Genomic DNA, 25,356 nt, shown 5'->3' on the forward strand with positions numbered 1-25,356 from the left:
TTTGATTATTCTGTGTGTGCATTAGTATATCAGGAGTTTATTTTCTTTTTTTTATAACTTTCCCAATCCAAGTTATACTAAATTGTATTGGGAAACTGAAGATAATTTAAAGGCTTCTCTCTGTGCTCTTCTTTGTCTTTTCCTTCTCTCCACTGGTGCCACCCTTCGGATCAGACACACACACAGCAGATTCTCTCCCTTGCTCCAGTGAATCCACAATCTAGACCACTGTCATCTACAGTAAAAGAGGGCAGACACACAGCACAATGGTGCTCAGTGGTGCAAATACCACTCAAGAAAGTAAGCCAAGCTGCACGCAACAGGGGAAGGCAGAAATGCTCCTGGTCAGTAATACACAGCTCTTGGTCATGGCCTGAGTTGGGAGGAAAGCATTCTTCAAGCGATTCCTTAGGAAATCTTGGGTGTTTGTGTGTGTGCAGTGCAAGCCCATACCACTCTGCTTTAGCAATATTCTCCCAATATCTCAGAAGCAGGGAAAGAACAGTCCCCAGAGGACACCTGAAGGGTCAGAGGATTCTGTGTTCTGTGCTTTCCATAGAACTTTTCCTAGGCCTAAAGCAGAGGAGCTGAACCTCTTCTAGCCTGAAGGCCGAGTTTTACTTTGGGGGAGCACTTGGGTGCTGCACTCCAGACTGTGGGCCTGCGCAGTCTGTTCTCCAGTCTGTGGATGGGTGTCTTCAAGGCCCCTGCCTGCTCTCCTTTCTTAGGGTTCTTTATCTTTAAACCAGGCTTGGACGAGACAGCCCTGCAGTCAGAGGAAGTGGAGTAGGACATATGGCCACCCTACTACCCGTTCTTCGGGCTGTGCAGCAGGTTCTGGTAGGCAGTAGGCCCAGTACTCTTAGGAATTAAAACTTGTATGCAGAATAAGCTCAACAGATGCAGAGTTTAATGTCCAGATTCCTTCCATGTGTGTAGTAGCCACGAGGAGACCTGTATTCTGCCTTCTGGAATCTCCCTTTCAGTTAAGTAGAACTCCGGGGATGGCCTGCCCTGCCATTAATTTATGTATTTACAATGTTTTTACCCCCTCTGTCAGCGAAAAGAGGCCCGCAGATTAAAAACAGGAGAGTCCCTGCCCTCCGGCTTACTCTCTAGATGACATGACGCAAAAGGAAAAAAGGATAGGAAGGAGGAGGAAAAAGAGCAACTGTTTTATCCTCTTTTTTGGTGATTCACCAGCGGCCACCCTAATTCCGGGGGCGGGCGGGGCTGAAGGCGAAAGGGGCGGTGCCAAAAGACCAGCCTATTTTTGCTTAAAGCTCTCAGTGCCAGCAACTAGGCCTTAGGAGAGGCCTGCCAACCTTTTAGCAGGGTGGGTATGAAGCTGCACAGAAGCCGGGAAACCACCGAAAGATCAGTGGTCGGGGAAAGGGGCGTGGCCAGGGGAAGGGAAGGGGCCATCTGGGGAACTCTGGAGGGCCGGATTTGGCACCCGGGCCTGAGGTGGCATTTCTCCTTCAGGGGAAAATCTTGCATACCAAGGTGACATCGGAAGGAAACCGTGCTGCCCGCCTTCTAAAATGGGAGTGGACTGTTTCTGACACGAGGCAGTGATGCCAAGCAGAATATTTCTCTCACAGCTACATGAGAACCCTTTGAGGGCTAAATGCGTTCCCTAAAGTAGCACGCTGTTTTAACTGTTTTAGATTTTAAATTGGCATTAGCTTGCTTAAGGGTTTAATATGTACTAGCTGTTTAAATTATCTGTTGTTTTATACTCTCTACATTGATTTTATCTGTACGCCGCCTTGAGATCCTAATGATATATGGCAGGATATAAATGTTTTAAACAAACAAACAAACGAACAAATAAATATTCCCTCCAAGAAGGTCTGCAGGCAAATGTACATACAGAGCTGCCTAGCACTGAGGCAGGCCGTGGCTCCATTTAGCCCTCTACAGGAGGGTTAAATGGCCTCCAGGTGTTTAGGACTACAATTGCCACAATCCCTGGCCATTGGCCATGCCAGCTGGGATTTATGGCAGCTGTAGTCCAACACATCTGGAGGGCGCCAGGTTGGGGAAGGGTATTACACTCTGACTCCAGAGGCTCTCCAAGGTCTCTGGCTAGCCTCTTCTCCAGTCCTTCTACTTGGGACAGTAGAGATTCATCCCAGGACTTTCTGCATGCCAAACACACACTCCATCACGGAGCTACGGCTGAGAACTTGAGTATTTCAGTGGCCCAATCCATCTTCTGTGCTCCATTAACAGCCTGCCTCCCATCAGGCGCAGAAGGGCCCACACACCGTTCCTTGGGCTCAGCAGCGCCAAGGAAGATGGTGTCTGGGTAACCCCAAGCCCTCTGGAAGCAAAAGCAATGCAGCGCTGGGCGACAGAGCCGCCTGCGTCTTTTCTATTACCACCTCTCGGGCTATTCATCACGGGAAAAGCAAATAAAACTGGCTGGTTAATTGGCCAACAGAACAGCAGAGCTCCTGGATAATTGGTGGTAATTTAGTGCCAACTGTGTGGTAAACGCGGACATCCATCAGGGAGGACTGCCGTGGATTCGGGGCAGGCAGGCTGCTCGTTCTGACAGGGTTATTTGTGGATGTCGGCAGCACAGCCGGAAAGGGAGACTTGTGAGGCCTCTCGCAAGCTCCCGTGAGCCTGTCTTTCCCGTCCCATTGCTTGCGTATTAGGAAGCCCCCTAATGTCTGCTACTGTACATCAGGCTCCTGCCAGGAGCAGCTCTGCCTTTCATCGGTACACTTTGCAGCTCTCTCTCTCTCTTTCTGCTTTAGCCTCACCGTCTGGGAACTCTCTCTTGCTGAACAAACATGTCTGGCTGGAAACTTCATATTCCTCCCCACCTCCTCTTCCTCCTCCCAAGCTGATTCTCCCACCCTAAGAGAATTTGGGTCTGGAACACAGGAGGAAGCTGCCTCACCCTGAGTCAGATCCTGGGTCCATCTAGCCCAGTATTGTTGACACTGACTGGCAGCAATGGCTCCCCAGGGTTTCAGACAGGCTGCCCGGGGTTTCCAAACCTTAACTGGAGATGCCGGGGACTGAATCTGGGGCCTTCTGCCTGCGGAGCAGGGGCTCCACCACTGAGATATGGCTCTTCCCCCATTTCTACATAGGGTTCTTAGCAATGTACTTAAGGAATATCTCTGTGCTGCTTCAAGTGTCAGGAATTTGGGGGATGTTGTCATGTGTTCAATGGAGGCTGGTGGCTCCGATGTCAGTGGGGTGGTGGATCCATTCTGGGTTTCAGTCAGAACTCTAAAGGAGCTATCAAAGGTGCTTCACACCTTGGAGAGCTCCTTTACGGTCCTGGCTGCTTCTGACTGAAACATGGAGCGCATTCACTGCCCCACTAACATTGGCGCCATCAGCCTCCACCGCATTTGTATATTTACAATATTTCTAGGCCACTAATAAGGGCAAAAGCCCTCCCAAGGCATCTCACACAATAAGATATCATACAATAAAATCCTATTACAATGTTAAAACAGCCAAAATTAATAACATCAACAAACACCAGCAGTAAATCGTCTAGTTTAGATGGTAACAGAATCTGAAACACAATTGTACGTAAAATCCAGTAATTTACCAGTAATTCTCAAGATTTAAAGAGGCCTAGAGGGAGGTGTTTGTGCTGAGCCATTTACTGAGATGAGTACTCAATAAATGCAAAATTATATACAGCTGAAGGAAGAGCTGAGCCGGTCCAGATGCAAAGCCTGAGATGATCCAGGACAGGGGAAGGATCTGTGAAGCAGAGTTACTACCATGTCTTTTTCTTTTTGCTGGTCCTGCTCTAGTGCTCTTCGTAACTGCCCAACAGACAAATAGGAAACAAGTGAAACTTTTCCCATCACTTACCTGCAGGTCAGGAAAAGGTCCACCCACTACACTACTGCACCTTAAGGTGCTATTAGGGCAGGGGTGCAAAACCTGCAGCCCGCAGGTGTCCCCCCCCATCAACACCCCCAGCCACTAGCATAAAAACCACCTCTGGGCCCAAAACTGCAGTGGCACATCACTAATGGCAGCAGTAAAGCAGGATGGGGGCACAGGGGCAAGGAGGAGGCTGCCTCCTCCCTTCCCTGCAGCCCCGAAGCAGCACTCAGGTCAGGGTGGTTGGGATGGCTGGGGGGCTCCAGCCCCCTCCCTCCCTCCCAGTGACCCTGATGCCACCTGGATCACTGTTTTACAACTGATAATAGCAACAGAAAAGCAATACTTGGGTCAGGATCTCTGGGGTGGGGAGGGAGCTGCTGCCTCCTCCCTCCCCCCGAGACCCCAAAGCAGCCCTCTAACCGTTCGAGGCTCAGGATCAGGGCCAGAATAAAAGTTGGCAACCCTAGTGAAGAAAGTCTGATACAGGCCTAGAACCAGAAAAAAATGACAGTGTTCCCGGTCTCTTTGGTTGGATGTTATGTGATGAGGCTTCTTGCAGAGTTAGTGGGTCGGTATTTCAGCTCTGCAACTGTTGGCCCCCAATGCTGGAAAATCAGTCCGATGGGGTAACTGAGATCTCTCACACTAGATTGCTCGGCAGTACCAAAGTATTGGCTGGTTTGTCAAAACAAATGACCACATAAATAAATTCTACTTGATTCCATTCTGCAAAGTTCCCATATGTTTTGTTCTGGCTGTACATAGGACATAAAAATAGAATCAATATACTCACAGGCTGCCGTGAGCTCATTCCGCTTGCCAACAATTAGTGAGAGGAACAAGGATAAGTCAAAGGAGAGTGTCTGGGTGGAGTTCCTCATTTTAATCGACAAGCACCCGGGTACAACAGAGGCACAATTAGGTTAGGGCAACCACAAATCTCCTGCTAATCAAGGCATGGGCACACAAGTCACTGTGGGCATGCAAAGAGCGTGGTAGAGAAGAGACGAGCAGCAATCTCAAGCCTAAGGGCTGCATCACACATGCATGTGCACTGTTTGAATACATGAACGTGCCATCACAGGCCTAACACCAGACAGATTGTCGATGTGACCCGATGTTGCCCAAAACGCGATATTTCCGGTGGAGTCAGTTCATGCCGACAGCAGCTTCGGGGGGTGTGTGCAGGCAGGCATCATCATCATCATCATCATCATCATCATCATGATTTACATTTCTATACCACCCCATAGCCAAAGCTGTCTGGGAGGTTTACAAAGGTTACACATACATGCGGCTGCTTTCAAGTAAAAAAAAAAAAAAGTTCACCGATTAATCAATTTTGTTTGTTTTCTGCCTTTCTTCCGTGATGGAACTCAAGGCAGTGTTCCTAGGATACCCAGGCAGACACAAACTGGCCTAACGTCAGCAAGGTGCCTACATCATGAGCCTCCCGGCTGCAATCCTAGGACTGACATCTGCTCATAGAACTCCTGCATCATGCCTAGTTTGGCCCTAAGACTGAACATGGGCCTTTCTGAATGCCATGGATGTGCTCTGCTACTGCACTACAGCTCTTTCCCTCAAGTAGGGGTGCACAACCTTTTTGGCCCTGAGCGCTGCACTGGGCTTTGCATGCGCGCACACACAAAATCGCTTCTCGGGTCACTAAGGGAGGAGGAGGAGGCTTAAACCTCCTCCCCTCCCCCCAGTGGGCATTGCTTCTTTTGTGCCACCATTAGCAGTGAGAAAACAGCGGTGTGGCCTGCTTTGGAGTGTGGGAGGGGGCGCTACACAGCCTGTGTCCAGGGGCCACGGGCAGCCCACGGGCCATGAGTTGTGCACCCCTACCCAAAAGGCTGGACAATCTTCTTGTCGAGGATGCTTTGGCAATAGTGGGAGAGGGAATGGAAAACTTGCTGGGAAATGGATGGGTCCCTTTCAACTTTACAGTCCTACTGGCCAGCACAAAACTGTCTCATGCAGAAGCCACTTCATTTAAAAAACACACGCACCGGCCAGAGCCAGATTTAGGAGGAAGCCAAGTAAGCCATGGCTAAATATGCTGGAGATAACTAAGATAATTAAGATGAAATCGCTTTGGCTTAAATGTGTTGGAAAGTCTGGCATGACTCTATAAAGCAGAGTTGCCTTATATAGAGAAAGCGTGGCAACACAGCATTTCGTATCAGAGGCAATAAGCGCAAACTAGAACCAGATTAAAAGAAGTTCAAATCAGTTTATCAGTGCTTTTATACACATCCTCAGAGAAGGCTATCTAACACTGTTTAACTACAAGCACCCCCGTAATGCTGGGTGGTACCCTTTCATTGCCCTTCCTATTATAATGTAATACACTTTTTTCTCTTTATTTTTATGGTATGGGGTTTCTGAATCTTGATGTGGCTTAGGGCCTCAGCATGACTTAATCTGACCCTGACACCGACCAACGAGTTTCTAGCTCTTAATGCTACCCTCAAAAGCATGCCTTACTAGGAGTTCAAGTTCCACTGATTTCACAGGGACTTCTGTACAAATAATAAGTTGAAGACTGGACTGTCCACCTGGCAAGCCATGCAGGGCTAGCAGCAAGTCACCATGCAGGCGGAGGGGCTCTCGTCAGGCCTTTGCAAGCCTCGCTTGGCAAAGAAAGCTGGCAGTCAGCAGCAGAAGCCCAACCTATGCCGCCTCTTCCGTCCCTTTCCTGATCTCCTCGGGCTTCTGTAAAGCAGGCTGCTGTGCAGGCATGGCATGCTTAAGTCCTTTGGACTGTATGCATCAAGCCCGTCTGACCAAAAAGTTCCCGCTCCCTCTGGGCTACGGTGGCCTCGGTGCTGCAGCGTGAGTAATGGCTCTTTCCTGGAGTCGGATCCAAGCCGGTTGCTCTGACTCAGGCATGTGAAGTATCCAAGGAATGCAGCAAGCTGTCACTACAGCCCACCATCCGGGATCCAGGCAGCAGAACAGTTGGGAGAACTGAACTGGAAACCGCCCCCCATCCCGGAACGTTTCATCCATGCCAAGTCCCACTGAAATGTGGGGGCTGTGCAAAAACACAGCACTGCTCCAGTGCATCTTGCATTCATTTCAATGGGGTTTGGGCAAGAGGCCTTCTGTGAGGACTATTGCCTCATTGTCTAAGGAGCAAGGATGCAACCACCTCCTCTCGGCAGGAGATATGCTCTGAGTGTTTGTTTAATCAGGCCCGTGGGCTAAATCCAGCCTGCCTGGGATCTTATTCCAGCCCTCTGGGTTTCTCCAGACAGCCACACACCCTTCTCCTGGCTCCCTCCTGTTTGGTAATTTCCTGGCTTCCTATTAGCAGTATGAACTTTAAGCGAAAATATGAGGTTATCTGTGATCCCGCCCACCACTGTAATGCCACGACAGCCCCTCCAAGACTGAATCTGGCCCTCGGGCTGAAAGAGGTTCAACACCCCTGCTTTAAATGATCCTATCTCAGGAGGTTAAGAAGCAGAGATCCAAAATAACCAGGATGGTGGCTTAGCACAGCCAGAGCAGAGTGTATCCCACAGTTCTCTGATGGAGTGCAAAATTTAACAACCTGAGAACCTGAGCTTTCATTTTTAGACAAGTTTCTAGCTCTTAAGGCTCCTAAGTGTTTATTGCATTTGGAGCCCTTCCTTCCTCCAAATTGCTCAGGGTAGAACAACAGAATAATCCCATTTGAAGAACATAAGAAGAGCCATACAGGTCATCCAGTGAATTTCATGGTTGTGTGGAGATAGGAATGTAGATCTCCATAGTACAAGCTGAATATCCACTTTACAACACTGATTTATTCATCATCCAATTTATACTCCACCTTTCTTTCCCAATGGAAACCTAAGCCATCCAACAGCATCAAGACAGTAATAAAATTACAGTAAATCTGATAAACATGGGTAGGGCAACAGAGGCGTAAAATAACATGGCCAGGCTGAGCGGAACGAAGCTGCTCTTCCACAGCAGGATTGCGCTCTGCTATGAACAACACAGGATGGCCAATCCAGTTCGGCTTACCTTGACCAGAAGTTCATAGCGTGGAATCCGCTGCACTGGCTTGATCATGAGGTCTGAGAGTGCCTGCTTTTCTTTGTTTTCTCTCATGCTTTGCTGAAGAAAGAAAAACAGGAGCCTGAGATGTAAAACCATCCCTGTATATGAGTTGAGATGAAGTTCTGTCCGCACGTGCAAGGTTGTCAGTGAAGTGATGGTTTTGTACAATAACCACATTTTGTGGCTCACCCAAGAATGATGGCCTCCTTGTGCCCAAGGTCTCAGAAATCAGGGCTGGCCCAACCACAGAGGCAAACTAGGCAACCACCTGGGCTGTCAACTTTTCCGAGGTGCCTGATTCAGCTGGGGAAGTTTCTTGGAGAGAGCGCTACCGGCTACCTGCATGTCTGGAGGAGGGGCAGAGGCAACTTAGGGTGCAATCCTGTCATCTTCTCTTGACTGGGGGTGTTGGGAATTGTGGTCCAAAACATTTGGAAGGCATCAGGTTGGGAAGCTGATGTATACCATGGATTAGGAAAGTTACCAGTAAAGACAAGAAGATGCCAACATGGTTAATGAATAGAGTCAAGGACATTCTAAAAGGCAAGATGACTTCTTTTTAAAAAGTGGGATGCTTGCCTGAATGAGGAGAACAAATTTGTCTGGCAAATCAAATATATGTTGGTTGATAAGGTGAACAAAAATAGAAATTGGGGGCATTAAGATGACCATAGAAACATTAAAAGTGAAAATGAGGAAATAGTATCCTGGTGAACTCTTCATGATTTAGCCCGCAATCCTATGCACATTCAGACAGAAAAAAGTCCTACAATGCCCAGTATGCCCCAGCTAGCTAATGCTGGCTGGGACATGCTGGGCGTTCTACGACTTTTTCTGTCTAAACATGCATAGGATTGCACCATTCATGTGTTATGTGCCATTCATATTCTGGTCAGCATATGAAGACATTGGGGGCGGCGGGAGACGAAATGTTAATTTGCCAGAAGAGCAAAAACCTTGGCCTACCCTGTGGGGGCCTGAATACTGCGTGGACCTGAGGTCTGTTGGATTTTGGGTGGTGAGGCAGGGAGGCTTCAAAGCCAGAGGCCGTTGTTTACAGGAAGGCTTGAGCTAAATTACCTCTTATTTTTACAAGACAAGGAGATGAGATCATGTCATACCTCCAGAAACTTCATAAATGCTGGCCTGGCTTCCTTGGCGATCCTGACAGCATCCTTGGCATTGAGAAAGTTATCGATGTAGGCAGAGTAAATATTCACCAGGATGTCCTTGGAAAACTGGAGGAAGGAGCAAAAGGCTTAATAAGACATGTAATCTTTGGCTACTGGGCAGTATAGAAATGAAATGAATGAATGAATGAATAATCCCAAGTGATGCCATAGAGAAGAAAACTTGGAGGTTATGACAGCACCAAGAGCCATGTCACGTTCAGTTTAGGCACCTGGAAATTGTAATTTACAAACCAATTAAACAGGAGGGTTTCAGTTCATTAATTAGTATTTCTTCAGGTTTTTATCTCCCTGTAAGCTCAGAACAGTTTATACAAAGAAAATTAGGAACTGTTAATACGAAGCTTTTTTTAAAAAGCATGCAGTGTATTATGACAAAAATCTACAATGCCAAAACCATATAGCTTTGCACTATATGAAATCCATTCTCAATGGAGAGGAGGAGGACCATGTAAGCCGCTCTGGGTTCCTTGCAAGAGAAAAAAGAGGTAGGATAGAAATGTAAAAATAAATAAATAAATAAATAAATAAATAGCATGACACTCCCCCTGTACATCGCATTCCATGTGCTCCCCTGGCAGCTCACTTAAACTTGGTCACCTTGCCTCTGCCTGCAGCATTAGCGTGCCCGTGCTCTGTGGCTTGGGCAGGCCTTGCGCTAGTGAGCTAATGCTGCACTTGAAGTGGCTGGTGGCCCAGATTAATCAAGACGCTGGGGATTTCATTCATTCATTCATTCATTACATTTCTATACCACCCCCGAAGCAAAGCTGTCTGGGGAATGCTTCATCAAACATTTTCACTTGCCCAATACCACCATAAACCCCATTCCTTGTCCAGCCATTACAACAAGAAAGCAGGAGCAAAATGTATCACCTTCCAGACCACTTTTCTTTAAACCTCCACCCCAAATACCAAGTTATATGCATCTGGTAAATAAAGGTAATAATTTCAAACTGATTGACAGTGCAATCCAGTATGGGACTACACAGAAGTAATCCCCGCTAGGATCAATGGGACTTACTCCCAGGTAAGTGAGTACAACAGGCATGGGGAATCTGCAACTTGAATGGGGTCCCCATGTGGCCTGCCAGCTTCTTTCCCAGGCCTCTCCCCCCATCCCCTGGCAAATGGACTTCTCTCCAATCCTCAGCCGACCAGATACAGGGGGCAGGCGGGGGCAGCTTTTCTCTGCTCAGTCCTGAGAGCAGGCAGAGAGCTTATCAGCTGCAAGAAAAAGGGCTGGCCCTTCTCAGCGCTGGGGCAGGGAGAAAGGCTTATCTCTGATCCACTGCAGATCAGAGATAAGCCCTCTCCCCTCCTCAGTGCTGAGAAAGAGCCCCTCTCAGTGCTGGGCAGGGAAAGTGCCCCCTTCAGCTGATGTGCAGCCTGCGTCTCCCTGAAACCAAAAGGACTTCAACACAAGTTTCCCCAGTGTATCCAGCTTGCAGACTGGGCTATAAACAAGCACAGAAATTCCATGGTTTGAGTGCTTTGCTGATCTGCTTGCAGAAAAGAGAGGTAGCATGAATACCTAATCAGCATCGTGTCTGCCATTTTGGGAGGCCACCATCTCATTCAGTTCAGCAGACAACTGATCTGTTTCAGCCACTGCCTCTAACACCGTGTCTCAGAATTATACTGGGCTATTCGAGGAAAAACGGCGTACCTCTAGGGGTCAGTAATGACTCGGTGCTTGCACAAGAGGAACCTTTCCTATTTTATAGAGGTGTTGTCAGGATTACCGAGATAATATCTACAAAGCACTCTGACACTCTTCTCTGACCTGGTGCCTCCCAGATCTGTCATACTGCAACACTCATCATTCCCAGACAGCATGGGAGTTGTAGTCCAACACATCTGGAGGACACCGGGTTGGGGAAGGCTGCCTTAGGAGAAGGATTATAGAAAAATATTAGGACACCTACTTAAAGAAATCTGAGTCAATTCATTGCATGAGCTTTAAAGGATTAATTAACAGATTAAGCTTGCATAAATTTGCATATGGGAAAAAGCAATAGTTCTGGAGCAACAAGTATACTTTGTTTTTGGGTGGTTTTTAAAAAATATATAAAGCACAGATGTGTTGTAGAAGCAGGCACTGCCCTCTCCTGTGTGAGAGAAAAAGGAGAATATCTTTTTTTAATATGGAGCTTGCTGCCAGCAATTTTGTTAAGTCCTGGAACTGATGATGATGATAATGATGATGATAAAAATGTTACATGATTATTTGGGGGCATGTTTTAGTTGTTTCAAAGCATGTAATTGATTCATCTAACCAATGAACCAATTAATATTTATTTATTTATTTATTAATTATTTGAAGTCTGTTTCTCCTGCTCTCCAGCCAAAAAGGCTCCTGCAGCCAAGACAGTCCCTGACTTCAGGTTTACAATCTAAAAGGGCACGACATACAAGGAAAAAGGGATGGGAAAGGAAGAGGAGAAAATTAAGCTTTTTTCAGCAGGGCTGGTGGAATAGCGTAGCTTCCCATCTTCCTTGGTACCACCTGCTGGAATGGCAGTTGCAGCCTGAATAATTCAAGATGACATGTATTGGATTGCATGAAAATCCACATCCACCCAATCTTTTGAATTAAATGGTACTATTTCTGAGGAATATTGTTTGACTTTGAATGGGAGCTTTCCTGGGCGGTGTGCCCTGCAGGGCTTAATCTGAGCTGCATCTTGGAATCAGAACTGGCTTTTAAAGCCAGGATTTAGCTGTGGACGGCAGGCTCCTTGAGACAATGTGCAGAGTGCATTTCCTGCATCACTAAGTAATCCCAGCTCCCTCCCAAAACAGAGTTTCCAGATGAGAGAATTAGCACTGCTGCTAGGTGTTATTGTGGTTGTATTATTATATTGTGGTTTTAATGTTCTATATATTTTAAATTGTTTTATTGTGTGCTGTTTGGTTTTAATTTTTGTGAACCGCCCAGACAGCGTTGGCTATTATGTGGTATAGAAATGAAATAAATAAATAAATTAGGGCTTCCAGTCATGCTTAAACCTGATTACAGGTACTTGCATGTTTAACTGCTGGGGCAGTCGGGTGGGGGATCATTACCGATTCTTAGGCGGCAACCCAAACCATACTTACTTGGAAGTAAGCTCCACTTAAATCAGTGGGGCTTACTTCTGGGTAAACATGTTAGGAGCAGAAAAAATGGCTCTCTGTATCATCAGTGAAAACAGCCTGATACGACTTGCCAGGCTAATAACTAGAAAATACCCCTAGACGTGCATGTAAAGTGGTGAGAGATGACGAAGGCGCCCTGTGGGAGCAAATGGTTCTGAAGGCCGAATGTTTATCAGGGAAGCAGATCGCAGCACTGCTGCGCTGGCAGAGACCGGAGGTCCCCACCCACTGTGGGACCATCCAGCCCAGACCCACTCACACAACCCGAGGCCGCAGGGACTGCGCCGTGCCCCTGAGCCACGCTCCCCTCTCCTTTGGGGAAGCAGGGCGAGAGCACCTTCATTGCAAGGGCCCTCAGCCCCTTCGGCCAGGTCACCTCATTCAGCAGCCTGAAAGAGCTTTCGCTGTCCCATTGCTGCTGGAGCTGAGCAGGGGGCTTCCTTCAAAGAGCTGGGGGAGTTGTACACATCTCAGAAAGACGTGGAGGGCTGCGCAGGGGGAACTGTGTAACGAGCAGCCTGGCCATGCCACACGGCGAACCCTTTCTCGCTGCCAACTTCACGCCTATCATGAGGATGTGGCTGGCATACTGAGCATCTCCTGCAGACGGCTCTTTCATCACTGTTTGTTGCTTTTCTCCCAGGGCCCCTGTTTTCAAGCGGCAGCATCTGTTCTGTGCCCTTTCCAAGAAAAGTACTTTCAAGGGAAAAGGACTAGAGAGGCAGAGAGCGCGAGAGCAGGCTGGTGGATTGCTAGGGGCTGATGGGGATTTATTAGAGTACAGGAAGGCAGCCATCTCTCCAGGCTCCTGGATTCAAACCAAAACCGCCCTCTTGGCTTGGGAATCAAAACCTCGATCTCCTTGGCAAGCACAGTCTCTATGGCAGGATAGAAGCCTTCAGAAGGATAGCCTTCAGAAGGCCCTTGGACAGGATCTGCATGCAACCTCCATGCTTCCATGACTGCGCCATGTGCCACAGAATTTAGCATCTTGAGAATTGCAACTTCCATGTTTAAGTTTCTAGCCCTTCATGGGTTTTGAAGACTGAATAGCCAAAAGGGACCTAGATTGCAGGAAATCCAGCACACATTTTGACCTACTGCATCCCCCAGTGAGATCCCCTCTCTTAACTCCATTTCCTTGTAGAATAATTATTATAGGATGTAAGAAGGCCACTAAATTTCTAGCAACCAGAATGGGTGGAAAGGTTAATGGAGAAGGGGTCAAGCCACAATTGATCCTGCAAAAAGAATGGAGTCTGGCTGGTGTCCTGTCCCAGTTTTTCCTCAAGAGACTGTAGACTAGCAATTATTAGCCAGGATGAAAGCCAGAACACATGGTATCTAAACCTGGAAATCAACATTTTCATCTCAAATAACAGTTCCTTGATCACTATCTGATAGGCTATTTGATAGGAATGATTGGGCTGGGTGCGAAATGCATAGGAGTGTCAACAAGAGCAAAAGGCAAAACAGAGCAGCTACCCCAGAAGACCACAAGACAAAGGGAATAGCACACTAGAGCCCAGGGGTGAGTGCCAGGTGTGAGCATGAGATTTGCTGGTGGGATCTGGTTTCAGAAATTTATTTATTTATTTACAGGACTTCTATATTGTTCTACATCCAATAAAATTCCTGCATGTTGAACAATAAAAAGCAAGGAAAAAAGGGATCAAAATACAAAGTTAAATTTTAAAAATCAAATTATGCAAATACAACTGTGGCTGGTTAGTCAGGGAAGGCTTATTCAAATAAAAATGTCTTCAGCGAGTGCTGAAAACGAAACCATGTTGGTGCCTGCCTCACTTCAACAGGCAGGCAGTTCCAAGGAGATGGAGCCAATACACTGAAGGCTCTACTTCAAGGAGGACTCCAAAGGGACTGCAGGCCCATGCAGAAGCACCAGCAGTGCCTCAGTCTGATGACCTCAGTGACTGAGCAGGCTGGTAAGGGAGAAGGCGCTCTCTCTGATAACCTGGTCCCAAGCTGTTTAGGGCTTTATCTCACAGCAGTAGGGAGGCTGGGGAGGTCATGGGACAACCGTGGCTCTATTCAGAACAGGAGTCTAGAATCTCTGGCCTGTAGGGCACCCAAACTAGCCTGCGCTGTCTCTTGGAGTCCCTCCAGGGGTCAGGTCTTAGGCTCCAGGTCTGGAGGAAACCCCTCAGAGGTCCTCCCTGCTGCTGTCTCTGAACTTCACAGCAGGGGTGCAGGGTGGCCTCCTTCCAACACAAAGAAAAAAAGGGGGGCGTGATGTCAGGGGGCAGGGCCATGCCCTTGATGTGATGTCAGGGGATGGGCCATGCGCCCTGACATCAACTGGCCTGTGTGGAACAGGGTGGGGGGCAATACCACACCCCACCCCAAAACTGTTCTGCACTCCTGATTTAGAAAGTGGGGATGGCTGGAGACAAGGGGGGACAGCAGAGCAGGGTGGAAAGGAAGACTCATCCATTTAGAAGCCAGATTTCACCTATGGGCCGCTAGTTGCTGACCTCTGCTCAGCCTTCATTATGGAGGCCCGGGAAATACAAATTCTCTGTTCAGAATGCCTGAGCAAGCTTCCCCTTTACCACCTCCCTTCCCTCTTCCCATCTCTACCCTTCCCCTTAGAAGTTGGCTAATACGTTCTGTAAGTTGGAAAGCTGAACTTACAGACTGTACCAGGACGTCTCCCACTTTCTGCTTCTCGTGCCAGTTCTGCATGCACTCAGAGATCTGCTCCAGGAATTCCTCATGATGCTCCAACAGTTCGGGGATCTGATCGAAGATCTCGTCCACCAGAGAAGGGTCACAGAGGACAGAATTTTCCGGCAGTTTCAGGGGCTTCATATAACCCTGCAGGGAAGGGACAAAAACAAATGGTGTTTTAGTAACACAGGAAGCTGCATGGTGTTGTCTCCTGACCGGCAACAGTTCTCCCAGGTCCCAGGCAGAGAAAGAGCCTTCTCATGACCTACCACCTGATCCTATTAACTGACGATGTTGGGAATTGAACCTGGGTCCTTATGCATGCAAAGAAGAGGGACCACTGAGCCATGAGCACCCAGAGTGGCTGGATGACCAGCCAGATGGGCGATTAATAAATTTAATAATAAATGAGCAAAACACAAAAAACAACAGTACAAATAACTTAATAATCTATATGAATGAGTCCCAACGGATCTTATAGGCCAGCCTCCCGCAACCTGGTGCCCTCCAGATGTGTTGGACTACAACTCCCATCATTCCAGCGAGAATGGGAGTTGTAGCTCAACACATCTGGAGGTTACCAGGTTAGGAAAGGCTGTTACGGACAGAGCATCCACGCTGCCTCACTCTCTTCTCCATCACATCACCCAGTCAGTCGTCACTCATCATTGGTTCAGGTGCCGTGTGCTGACTACCAGTTGCCAGACTGTTGCCTGGACTGCTGCCCTCATGTCCTGCCTGCGGTCGTCCCAGAGGCATCTCTTTGGCCAACTATGGGAAACAGAATGCTAGACTAGCTGGACTTTAGTCTGATCCCACAGGGACCTTCTGTTCTTATCAAGTCCTTGCTACGAGTGGAAGATCTCTGCAAGATATCAAGCTGTGTGCGGGCATGAGTGTACTGATTCAACATTTTTGCTTGGATGTAATGTGACATGGTGGTTTAGACTAGTTACATGCATGAGCCCTGGGCTCGTCAGCATGAGCCCCCTCCTCTGGTATAACCCTTAGAACAGAAGCGTTCACTTCCATTCTTAACTAACCACAGTTTATTGTTATGTCCAAACCCAGAAAAATGGTGGTTAGTCTTAACTACGATTTATTGAAACAAGCCAGTAACAAGGAAGGGGGGCTGCATGAGCCCAAGGCTCATGCATGTAATGCCAAACAATAGTTTAGTGTTGTGTCTGAAAGAGGCCAATGTCAGGGTTGCTTCAGGTTTGGAACTTTCCTGAGGTGGAAAAAATGTTCAGTGTGTTGTAGGTATTTAAAAAGCCAGGCCAAATTGAATTTCTCCTTTCCTACGCATTGTCCGTGACCTCTGCCATTTTTGGCATTCATGAGTGTGTTTTCTCTCTCTCTCTTCTTTTCAAGGATAGCATGTGTGAATAAGTCAGGAGTCTTTCCAGGAATGTCACTGTGCTGAATTAAAGGCTTCTAAATTCCCATTAACTTCCCCATCCTTCAAGTGAACAAAGCTGCAGCTCTCTTAGCTTTGTGGTGAGAGGGACTGGTTGCCTTTGTCCTGTTCAATAAACGTCTCATTGTTCTATGGTTAAACTGGCTGGAGAAGAGGCTGGCTTAATTGTGAAGCCCCTGGCAGCACCAAAAGTTATTTCTGACTGCCCTGTGGTGTGGTTTTCTCTGAAGCAGCAATGGAATTCTGGGTAAACTTGATTTTGAGTGCACAGGACCAAATTCCAGTTTCCAGAAAGGGGATCAGGCTTCTAAGAGCAAAAATATGACCATTCCAATTCTCTCTGTCCCCTCGGCAGAAGCTCTGGCCCGTGCCCTGATAGTCTCTTGCCTTGACTACTGAAATCTTCTCCTCCCTGGTCTTCCATTCTCTTGCCTTGGTCCACCCATATCTACCCTGCACAAGCTCCTTGTCCTTACCTTCAAAACCCTCCATAGCCTTGCCCCCTGCCCCCCAGTATCTCTCTGCTCTTTACCTCTGACTTTGGCTTCTCCAGCGCCAGCATCCTCCACAGTCGGAAGGACTCCTGCTCCCTCAACAAACTCTGCTCTTTCCCCTTTGCTGTCCTTTGTATCAGAACACCCTTCCAGAATATCTCCATGATGCCACCTCCCTTTCATGAGTTCTTTGTGTGGTCTGGAGCAAATGTGATGCCCTTTACAACACGGAAGGCTCCCCATACGTCCATGGGTCCTCCACTGTGCCTGTGAATTGGCCAGGAGAATTCTTCTAGGCATAACCTGACTGTGTTGGAAGGGGCTGAAGCTATCATCTGTGTGAGTAATAAAATAATCACCAATAGTATCTTACCCATGTTTTAATAACAGTATTTCAGTTGTTTGTTTCTTGAATATAATTTATTGTTTTAAACTAGGGGTGCAGAAGCCTTACGCTTGGGGGCCAAACTCAGCCTACCTGGGGCCCCAATCCTGCCTTCCAGGGTTCCCCACATGCATGCTCCTTTTCCCTGGCCCCACTTAAAGGGAATTCAGCCTTCAGGCCGAAAGAGATTCAGTGTCCCTGTTTTAAATGGAATCAATGGCTGAAGAGCAGTATATACATGTTTTAAATAAATAGCCCCACTGCTGTTTTATACTCACTCCCAAGTCCGCTGGCTTTCAGGTGATGGCAGACACATACGAGTCCACCTGGGAGGAGAACTATTACAGTTTTTTTCCTCAGCAGGAATATCTCCTAGTTATTTGTTATCCATGAACTGGGAACATGCTAAACAGAGACGACTGTTTAGCGTGTTCTGCATTGAGCAGGGGGTTGGACTCAATGGCCTTGTAGGCCCCTTCCAACCCTACTATTCCATGATTCTATGACAGGATATTGATTTACAAGAAGTGTGTGTGGGAGCTCAGGAGCCATGTTCCGCAGGTTGCTGGGTTTGCCACATTCAGACTCTGACGAAGGGATGTCTTATTTATGTTGGCGATCTCTTCCCAAATACAGAAAACGCTTTTTCTTGGTGTGTTTTAATGCGATCCCCTCTAAGCTTTTAGAAGGCAGATGTAACGGGGTCCCTCTAAATGACAGATGCTGCTTCTCTAACTGTGGTGAGGAATACATGGTCTCACATTGATTTTTAATTGTAGTATTCATCAGGGGGCCTAGGAAAACTTTAATATACTCCTCTACACAATTATTTCCATTCTTCAGAATCCCTGCTGACCATTTTACTGGAGTGTTCCAATATCTTAATCACAGAGTGAGTTGCAACATTTTTAAACGTCGCAGTACCGACTAGGGGTGGGCAGATGGTAATCCTCAGATGGTTTGCACTTCAACTCCCAGACGCCCGTACCAGTACAGCCAATGGTCAGGAATACTGGGTGCTAAAGTCCAAAAATTCTGGAGATCTCCCTTCTGCCTACCCCTCGATTAGATCACCTATGATTGCATTTTAATTGTGTTCGTGTTAATTCAAGTTTACTTTGTTATGCAAGTCTATATATTTATTTCATGTAACTAGTTCTTATTTATGTTCTGTTTTTTATCATGTTGTGATTGGTGGACCGCAAATAAAAAGAGAGTGACAGTGACAGAAATAGAGGCCCATGACATACTGCTGAAAAGATTTTATCTTCACAGTGTCAATTTTGCTCTCCTGCCCCACCCGCTTCTCTGACGGTTTAATTCAGTGTTCTCTGGTTCCCATGGTGACTACAGCCGTTCCCAGAGTTCATTGCTTTGGGGCATGCTCCTAAGTGCTTGAAGCCAGATGCTGACATCATAGCACTGGCAAGTCCAACTTCTGAGATTCATCTACCGCCTCCCACCAGACCAAGTGGACATTTAAACCCCCAAATGTATTTCTTAGCAATTCTCTGGGGCTGCAACCATGTATCAAGCCCTGAATCAAGCGCCTTTGCCCAGAGGAAGAGGCTCATTGGACTATCCAAATATGGTGCTGACTTTGAAAATGGATAACATTTATTATGTGTTTAGCTGTACAATAAAGGACGGAGAGAGGGGCCCTGCATGTACATAGGTCTGAAATCTAAACAGCAAGGGAAATGGAGATGAGGCCATGGGGAGGGGAGCAAAACACCCTCCTCCAACCTGGTGCCCTCCAGATGTGTTGGACTTCAACTCCCATCAGCTCCAGCTAGCATGGCTAATGGCCAGGAATCCTGGAAGCTGCAGTCCAACACATCTGGAGGGGGGGTCCAGGTTGGGGAAGGATGGTTTAGATGGAATTTCCTGGGCAAAAAAAAGAGTTTTCAAGCGCTGCTGAAACACAGAGAGAATGAGGCCCATGCCAATGTTGGGTAAGATATAGTTCTATAAAAACGGAGTGAAAGAGACAGAGTGAAAGAGACCAGGAAGGAAATAATATTAATATGCTTCTTGAATAAAAGGAGAGAGGAAGGATGCAAGATAACGTAAATGTGTGTAAACACAAAGCAGACTTTAGCATAAGTACTCCAGAAGAGCCCTGCTGATCCATTTGGTTTAGCATCCTCTTCACACACTAGCCAGCCATCTGACTCTGGGAAGGTCATGAAGCAGGATGTGAAGGCAAAACCCTGTTCTGTTCCTGCTCCCAGCACCTGGTATTCAGTGGTATACTGCCCCTGATCATGGAGGCACCATTTAGCCATCATGGTAAATAGCCTCTGACAGCAAGTCGCCGTCACGACCCCTTGTAGCAGCAAATTCCACATGTTAAATGTGCTTTGCATGTAAGCATACTTTCTTTTGTCCATCATGAATCCACTGCCATCAGTTTCATTGGGCAGCCCCTGAGTTTTAAGAGTATGGGAGAGGAGAACCCCACCCCCCTTTTCTGCTTTTTCCACGTCATGCATAATTCAATTTGCCTCTATCGTGTTCCCCTTAGTCATAATTTTTCTAAATGAAAAGCCTAAAAAGCTTTAGACTTTCTACACAGGAAAGGTCTCCAGCTCCCTTATAATTTTGGCTTCCTTTCTGTGTCCCTTTCCCATCTCTTTGATATCTCTTTGGAGAGGGGGAAGTCCAGAATTGTACATGATACTGCCTTGTTACTAACCCCCCTCCCCCAAGTTACTAGCCTGCAAAAAAAAATTACTCACTGGCTTTTAACTTGTAAGAGGGGCCCCTCTTATGTGGAAAAAGCAGGGTAATGTATCTTTCCGCAGGCTAGATGCACAATGGGATGGCGAAAGAGAAACAAAGTGTTCTGTTTCTCCTTTGCCAGCTCGCTCTGCTCCTCCTTCGTTCTAGAGAGAATTTCACATACTTCCCTGCACAGAATTTCTGGTCCTCAACGGCAACCAGGTAAGCGGTTAAGCAGAAGGCTGACATGATATCCCAAAGGTGGCTTCACCGTGAACTTCTAGAAAAACATTTCAATACTGGCAGTTTTATTTTCAATCCCTTCCCTAGCTTCCCCTAACATGTAATTTGCCTTTTTCACAGCTGCCACACCAAGTTAATGTTTTCATTAAGCTATCCACCATGACCTCAAGATCTCTTTCCTGTTGTGTCACTGCCAGTTCAGACACTGGGATGTGAAAGTCTCTGAGGAACAGAGAGCCAGCGGAGAACAAAAGGGCAACCAAGGTGATATAAGGTCAAAGCGAGGAACAGGATAGCCAGAACAAGCAGGATAATATAGAACAGATATACAGGGATGGAAATTAGTGTCTCAGAAAGCACAGATTGAGTGCACTGCAATGGCTGAGAGACGAAAAAGACTCAGAGCATTAAGTAAAACCATTGTGGTAAAGACACAGAAGAAAAGGCTGACATTAGTAAGTCTATTGCACAGGATGCATAAAGGAACCCCAAAAGAGAATGAGGAGTTTAAAAAAAAAATTCCTCCAGACACACCTGGGGTGGGTGGGAAGGGCCAATAGTAGGAGGACCAAAAGACAAGGGAAACAGAAGGAACAGCTGCAGCACCAGGAGGATGGAGAAGAAGCTCAGTTTTAGATCCATTTAAGTTTAGAAAATGCAAAGAAAGATGAGGAGAAACAACCACACGGGCTAGAAGCACATAAGGTTAGGGAATGAAGGAGGAGGAAGACCTGGAATTCACAGTGCTGTAAGTGGTCATGTCAGAAATTGATCAACAAGCTCCAGATGTGTTGGACTGCAGCTCCCATCATTCCCATTAACACGGCCATTGAATGATGGGAGTGCACTGTTGTTATACATCCACAACACCAAGGCCTTGGGTCCCAATCTCAAGAGCAAATTCCTTCTTATGCCTTTTGTACACTCAAACAGAAATGTACAATGACAAAGGACCAACTGCTAGTGCCTCTGAACCTGGATGTTGCCTATAGCCATCACGACTAGTAGCCACTGACAGAAATCTCCTCTTCCATAGCTTTGTCTAACCCCCTTTCAAAGCCATCTAAGCTAGCAGCCATCTCCAGAATTTGGGGCACTGACTCCCACAAATCAACCATGTACTGTGTGGAGTCAGCTCTGATTTGTCCGGACAGTCAATCAAAAGAGAAGAAATGCTTTCTACTGTATTAAACTGTCTGGCCTCAGACATGCAACTCCAAGCGCCACAAGAAAGATCCTTCACACAGCTGGTTTGATGGGCTGCAGCAGCTGAAACTGGACCAAAAGCACACACCAAAAGCCTTCTGTTCATGAGCCACAAAAATCCAGCAGCGCTGCATACCCAGAGCCGGTGTGGTGTAGTGGTTGGAGTGCTGGACTGGCACTCGGGAGATCTGAGTTCTAGTCCTTACTTGGCCATGAAGCTCACTGGGTGACTTTGGGCCAGGCACTGACTCTCAGCCTAACTTACCTCACAGGGTTGTTGTGAGGATAAAATGGAGAGGAGGGGGATTATGTAAGCCACCCTGGGTTCCTCGCAAGAGGAAAAAAGGCGGGATATAAATCTAATAATAATTAAAATAACAATTTTAAAGTTTGCAAACTTGAATTCAAACGCACAATTCTCTAACATCTCCATCTTGAGCACCACTATCCCTGGTGTTTTGCTCCTGACTTCTGAAGCACATGGCAATGCAATACTTTTTGGTTCCAGTGACAAAAAGCTCTGAACAGAAGTTGTAAGATGGGCAAGGACTGTTCTTTTGCATTCTGAGCTCATGAAGCTGGCTTCTAGTGTGGCAGACCATTGGTCTACCTAGTTTGGGACTGTCTACTCTGAGAGACAGTGGCTTAGGAGAGGTCTTTCCCAGCCCTGCTACAGGCTGAACTGGGCCCTATCTACATGAGCCATTCACTACGGGGCTGCTGCGATCCGAGAAGCTTCAGGACATACGATGCTGTCGCCACTTCGCAGCCTAACTGTGTTTTTCACAGGGAAAATGTGGATTTCTGAGGAGGTGTTTTGCTGTGATTTTTTAGCTTGCTGCAGGTTTACTGTGGCTGCTCAGCTGTCTGTCTCTTCCTCGAACTGACTTTGCAGCTTGCGGTTGGTGTGGGGTAGGCGTGCTTAGTGATTGTGTCACTCTGTGACACCTTTTCACTCCTCCCCGTTCCTCTGCAGCTTCACAGTAACAGAGAGCTATCTATTTTGGAATGATGGGTAAGCACGTACCTCTCACGTGGGCACGCCCCTTCACATATGCAAACCATCTTGAGAGTTACCATGCCAAACAATTGGTATGGTAATGAAGGAGCAACTACCCACATCTTACCAAAGAGGAACAGACAGACCCAAAGAACCCCTAAAATACAAAACAGCCTTTAAAACCCGAAGTGTCGCACCCCCGCTCTCACATGGCTGCACAGCTACGCATTTAAATATAATGGTTAAAAAAAAAAAGGAGCACGACTGCCACAGTTTACTTCACTTTAACAGCCATGTGCCAGGGCACAGCGGATATTTCCATTGGAGAAATCCACAGTAAATTGCGTGTGCACCGCAGCAGAAGCTAATTCGCAGGTGTGATGCTGCGCAGCTACAATGGAGTGACCGTTGAAAGCGGTTCCATGTAGATGGCCCCCTGGAGATGATTTGGACTAAACTGGGACCTTCAGCATGCTGAGCACATTCTCTGTTACTGAACTGTGGCCCCTCCCTATATGATGTATATTCTACGAGTGCACCATCACAGCACACAAGCCTGGGATTTGGTACTGGACACAAGATTATTCAGCAACCTGGCATACCAGCCTTCCCCAGCCTGATATCTTCCAGTCGTGTTGGAATGCAACTCCCATCATTCCCAGCCATCATGGCAGTGCTGGCTGGGAATGATGGGAGTTGCATTCCAACACATCTGGAGGGCACCAGGTTAGGGAAAGCTGATACATACATAAACAGACACATACATACATATACACATGAGTCTGTCGTAGAGATGCAAAGGCCTCGAAAAAAACAGGATATATCCAGGGAAAACCCCAGTTTTTCCCCGTTTTTTTCTGAGGACTGATTTGTTTTTTCCCCTGAAAAATTGGAAAAATTGAACAGCTTTGCATTATGAAATATTTCCTTTTAGAAGTTAATACGAAGTATTTATATACTGTTACCCAGCCTTTACTCCTCCCAAAATGATTTTGAAAAACTATGTAATAAGAACACTTTTACAGAAAGACTAGAGATGTAAAATGTCTGGAAATAATGAAGCTGAGGGGAAAGATGTTTTTAATCATTTCTGTAAGATTCCCAGCATAGTTCTGTCATTCCTTATTAAAATTATTGATCTAAATTATATTTTACTGATAGACATTTATGCCTTGGTTTCCCAAAATGTAAGTAGAGTCACCACTGTGCATTCTTGACAGTAAATGCATTCTTGACAGCTTGGGTTTAGTTCTATAAAGCCCTGTTTTCTGATGCTATAACAGTTATTTAATGTAGTTCTAATCTATTCAGACAATAATTATGTATGTACTGAGTTTACTTTGAAAAGTTATAAAATATAATGATAATTTAATGAGCAAACTAAGTTATACATAAAATAACTTCAGGAACAGAAAGGGTGCTCTATGTTCCTAAAGCAGCCCTCCCCAACCTAGTGCCCTCCAGATGTTTTAGACTACAGTGCCCAGAATTCCTGATCATTGGCCATGCTGCCTGAGGCTGATGGGAGCTAAAGTCCAAAACATCTGGAGGGCACCAGGTTGGGGGAAGCAACAAAGTGACTTTAGATCTGTAAAGAGTGCTAAATAAATAAGTATTGCTTATTTTTCCATAATTTCCATTTTTTCTGAAACCCCCAGGAAAAAAACTGTGTCCCCCCCCCCCCCCCGGTGGCCTCAAAATTTCTGGAAATTTTACATCTCTAGTCTCTAGCCCTTATGACTGAGAAGATGGACTTGAAAGTGTGTAGATGCAACCACAAAAGAGGAAGATACCATCCAAACCTAGTACGATCAGAGGTCATAAGATATACAGACAATGTATTAACCCAAAGTCATCAAAACCCCCAAGGGAGTTTGGCCAATACAGCCTTTCTTCAGGGGGATTTTTGCTATCAGCTATAGTTACATAAAGGGAGACCTAAAACAGGAGCTACATGTTCAGAATGGTGCATTCCAATTCAGGTGAAATTTGGGGAAGTCTCAAATTATTGGGGGGGGGACTTGGCAGAGGGGGTTAAGCAGGACCTTGAGTGATCATATGAGATTCTGGTGATTTATATAGCTCCTAGACCAGGGGTCCCTAACATGATGGCACCCATGAAGTTCTCCAGTCCCTGCTCCCTTTCTCTCCCCAAACCCCTTCCCTCGCTAGTTCTCTCCTTTCCCTATCCCTATCCCTCTTTTTTCTCTCGCCTGTACCTCTTTGCCTTGCTATTTCGTGCCCCCTCCCAGTCCTTAGCCTCACTATTTCTCTGCCCACCTCTTTAGCTCACTGATTCTCCCTCTTAGTTTGCCTTGCTGTTTCCCCTCCCTCTCAGCCTCTAGCCTCACTATTTCTCCCCTGCCACCTCTTTAGCTCACTTTTGACTTGTGAGGCCCCACAGCAGCCATTTTGATTAGCCACATCCTTCAGAGAAGCCATTCTGTGGTGGTGCCCACAGCCGTTTCTCAAATTCCTAAATGTGCCCAGGGATCCAAAAAGATTGGCGATCCTTATCCTAGACACTCCCCTTGACATCTACAAAGCACAATAAATTAAGCTAGTGCAGTCACTTCTATGTGGTGGAAGTCCTAAACAGTGCAGCCCTCTGCAAGTCTACTCAGAAAGTGTTCCCATTGAACTCAACGAGGCTTGCTCGCAGGTAAGAGAATACAACAGCCTTCCCCAAGCTGGTGCCCTCCAGATGTTTGGGGCCAACTTCCATCAGCCCCAGGCAGCATGGCCAATTGTCAGGAATGCTGGGAATGGTAGTCCAACATATCTGGGGGGCACTAAGTTGGAGAAGGTCAAATTCCTTCTCTTTCAGGAAGAGGTAATTGCCTATGGAATTCAGTTGAATCCACTTCTTATTCTCTTGGGGCAAATTAAAAATGATATAAGAAAATAGGGAAATAGTAGCTAAGCTC

At 46.7% G+C, this 25,356-nt stretch overlaps 1 protein-coding gene across 1 annotated transcript in view; it reads right to left on the minus strand.

Moving 5' to 3' along the window:
- Nucleotides 1–25,356, minus strand: part of ARHGEF17 (Rho guanine nucleotide exchange factor 17) — a 195,873-nt gene that overhangs the window by 30,376 nt on the left and 140,141 nt on the right. Inside the window, exons 3-5 of the mRNA XM_084845386.1 lie at nt 14,922–15,104; nt 9,057–9,173; nt 7,900–7,992 (exon numbers count right to left, since the gene is read on the minus strand). Of these exons, the coding sequence (XP_084701512.1) occupies nt 7,900–7,992; nt 9,057–9,173; nt 14,922–15,104 (393 nt within the window). The remainder of the gene's footprint in view (nt 1–7,899; nt 7,993–9,056; nt 9,174–14,921; nt 15,105–25,356) is intronic.

The sequence above is a fragment of the Heloderma suspectum genome, chromosome 3 (genome assembly GCF_057233095.1).
Source record: "Heloderma suspectum isolate Gila_16-S chromosome 3, 16-S_ref, whole genome shotgun sequence".
Lineage (NCBI taxonomy): Eukaryota > Metazoa > Chordata > Lepidosauria > Squamata > Helodermatidae > Heloderma > Heloderma suspectum.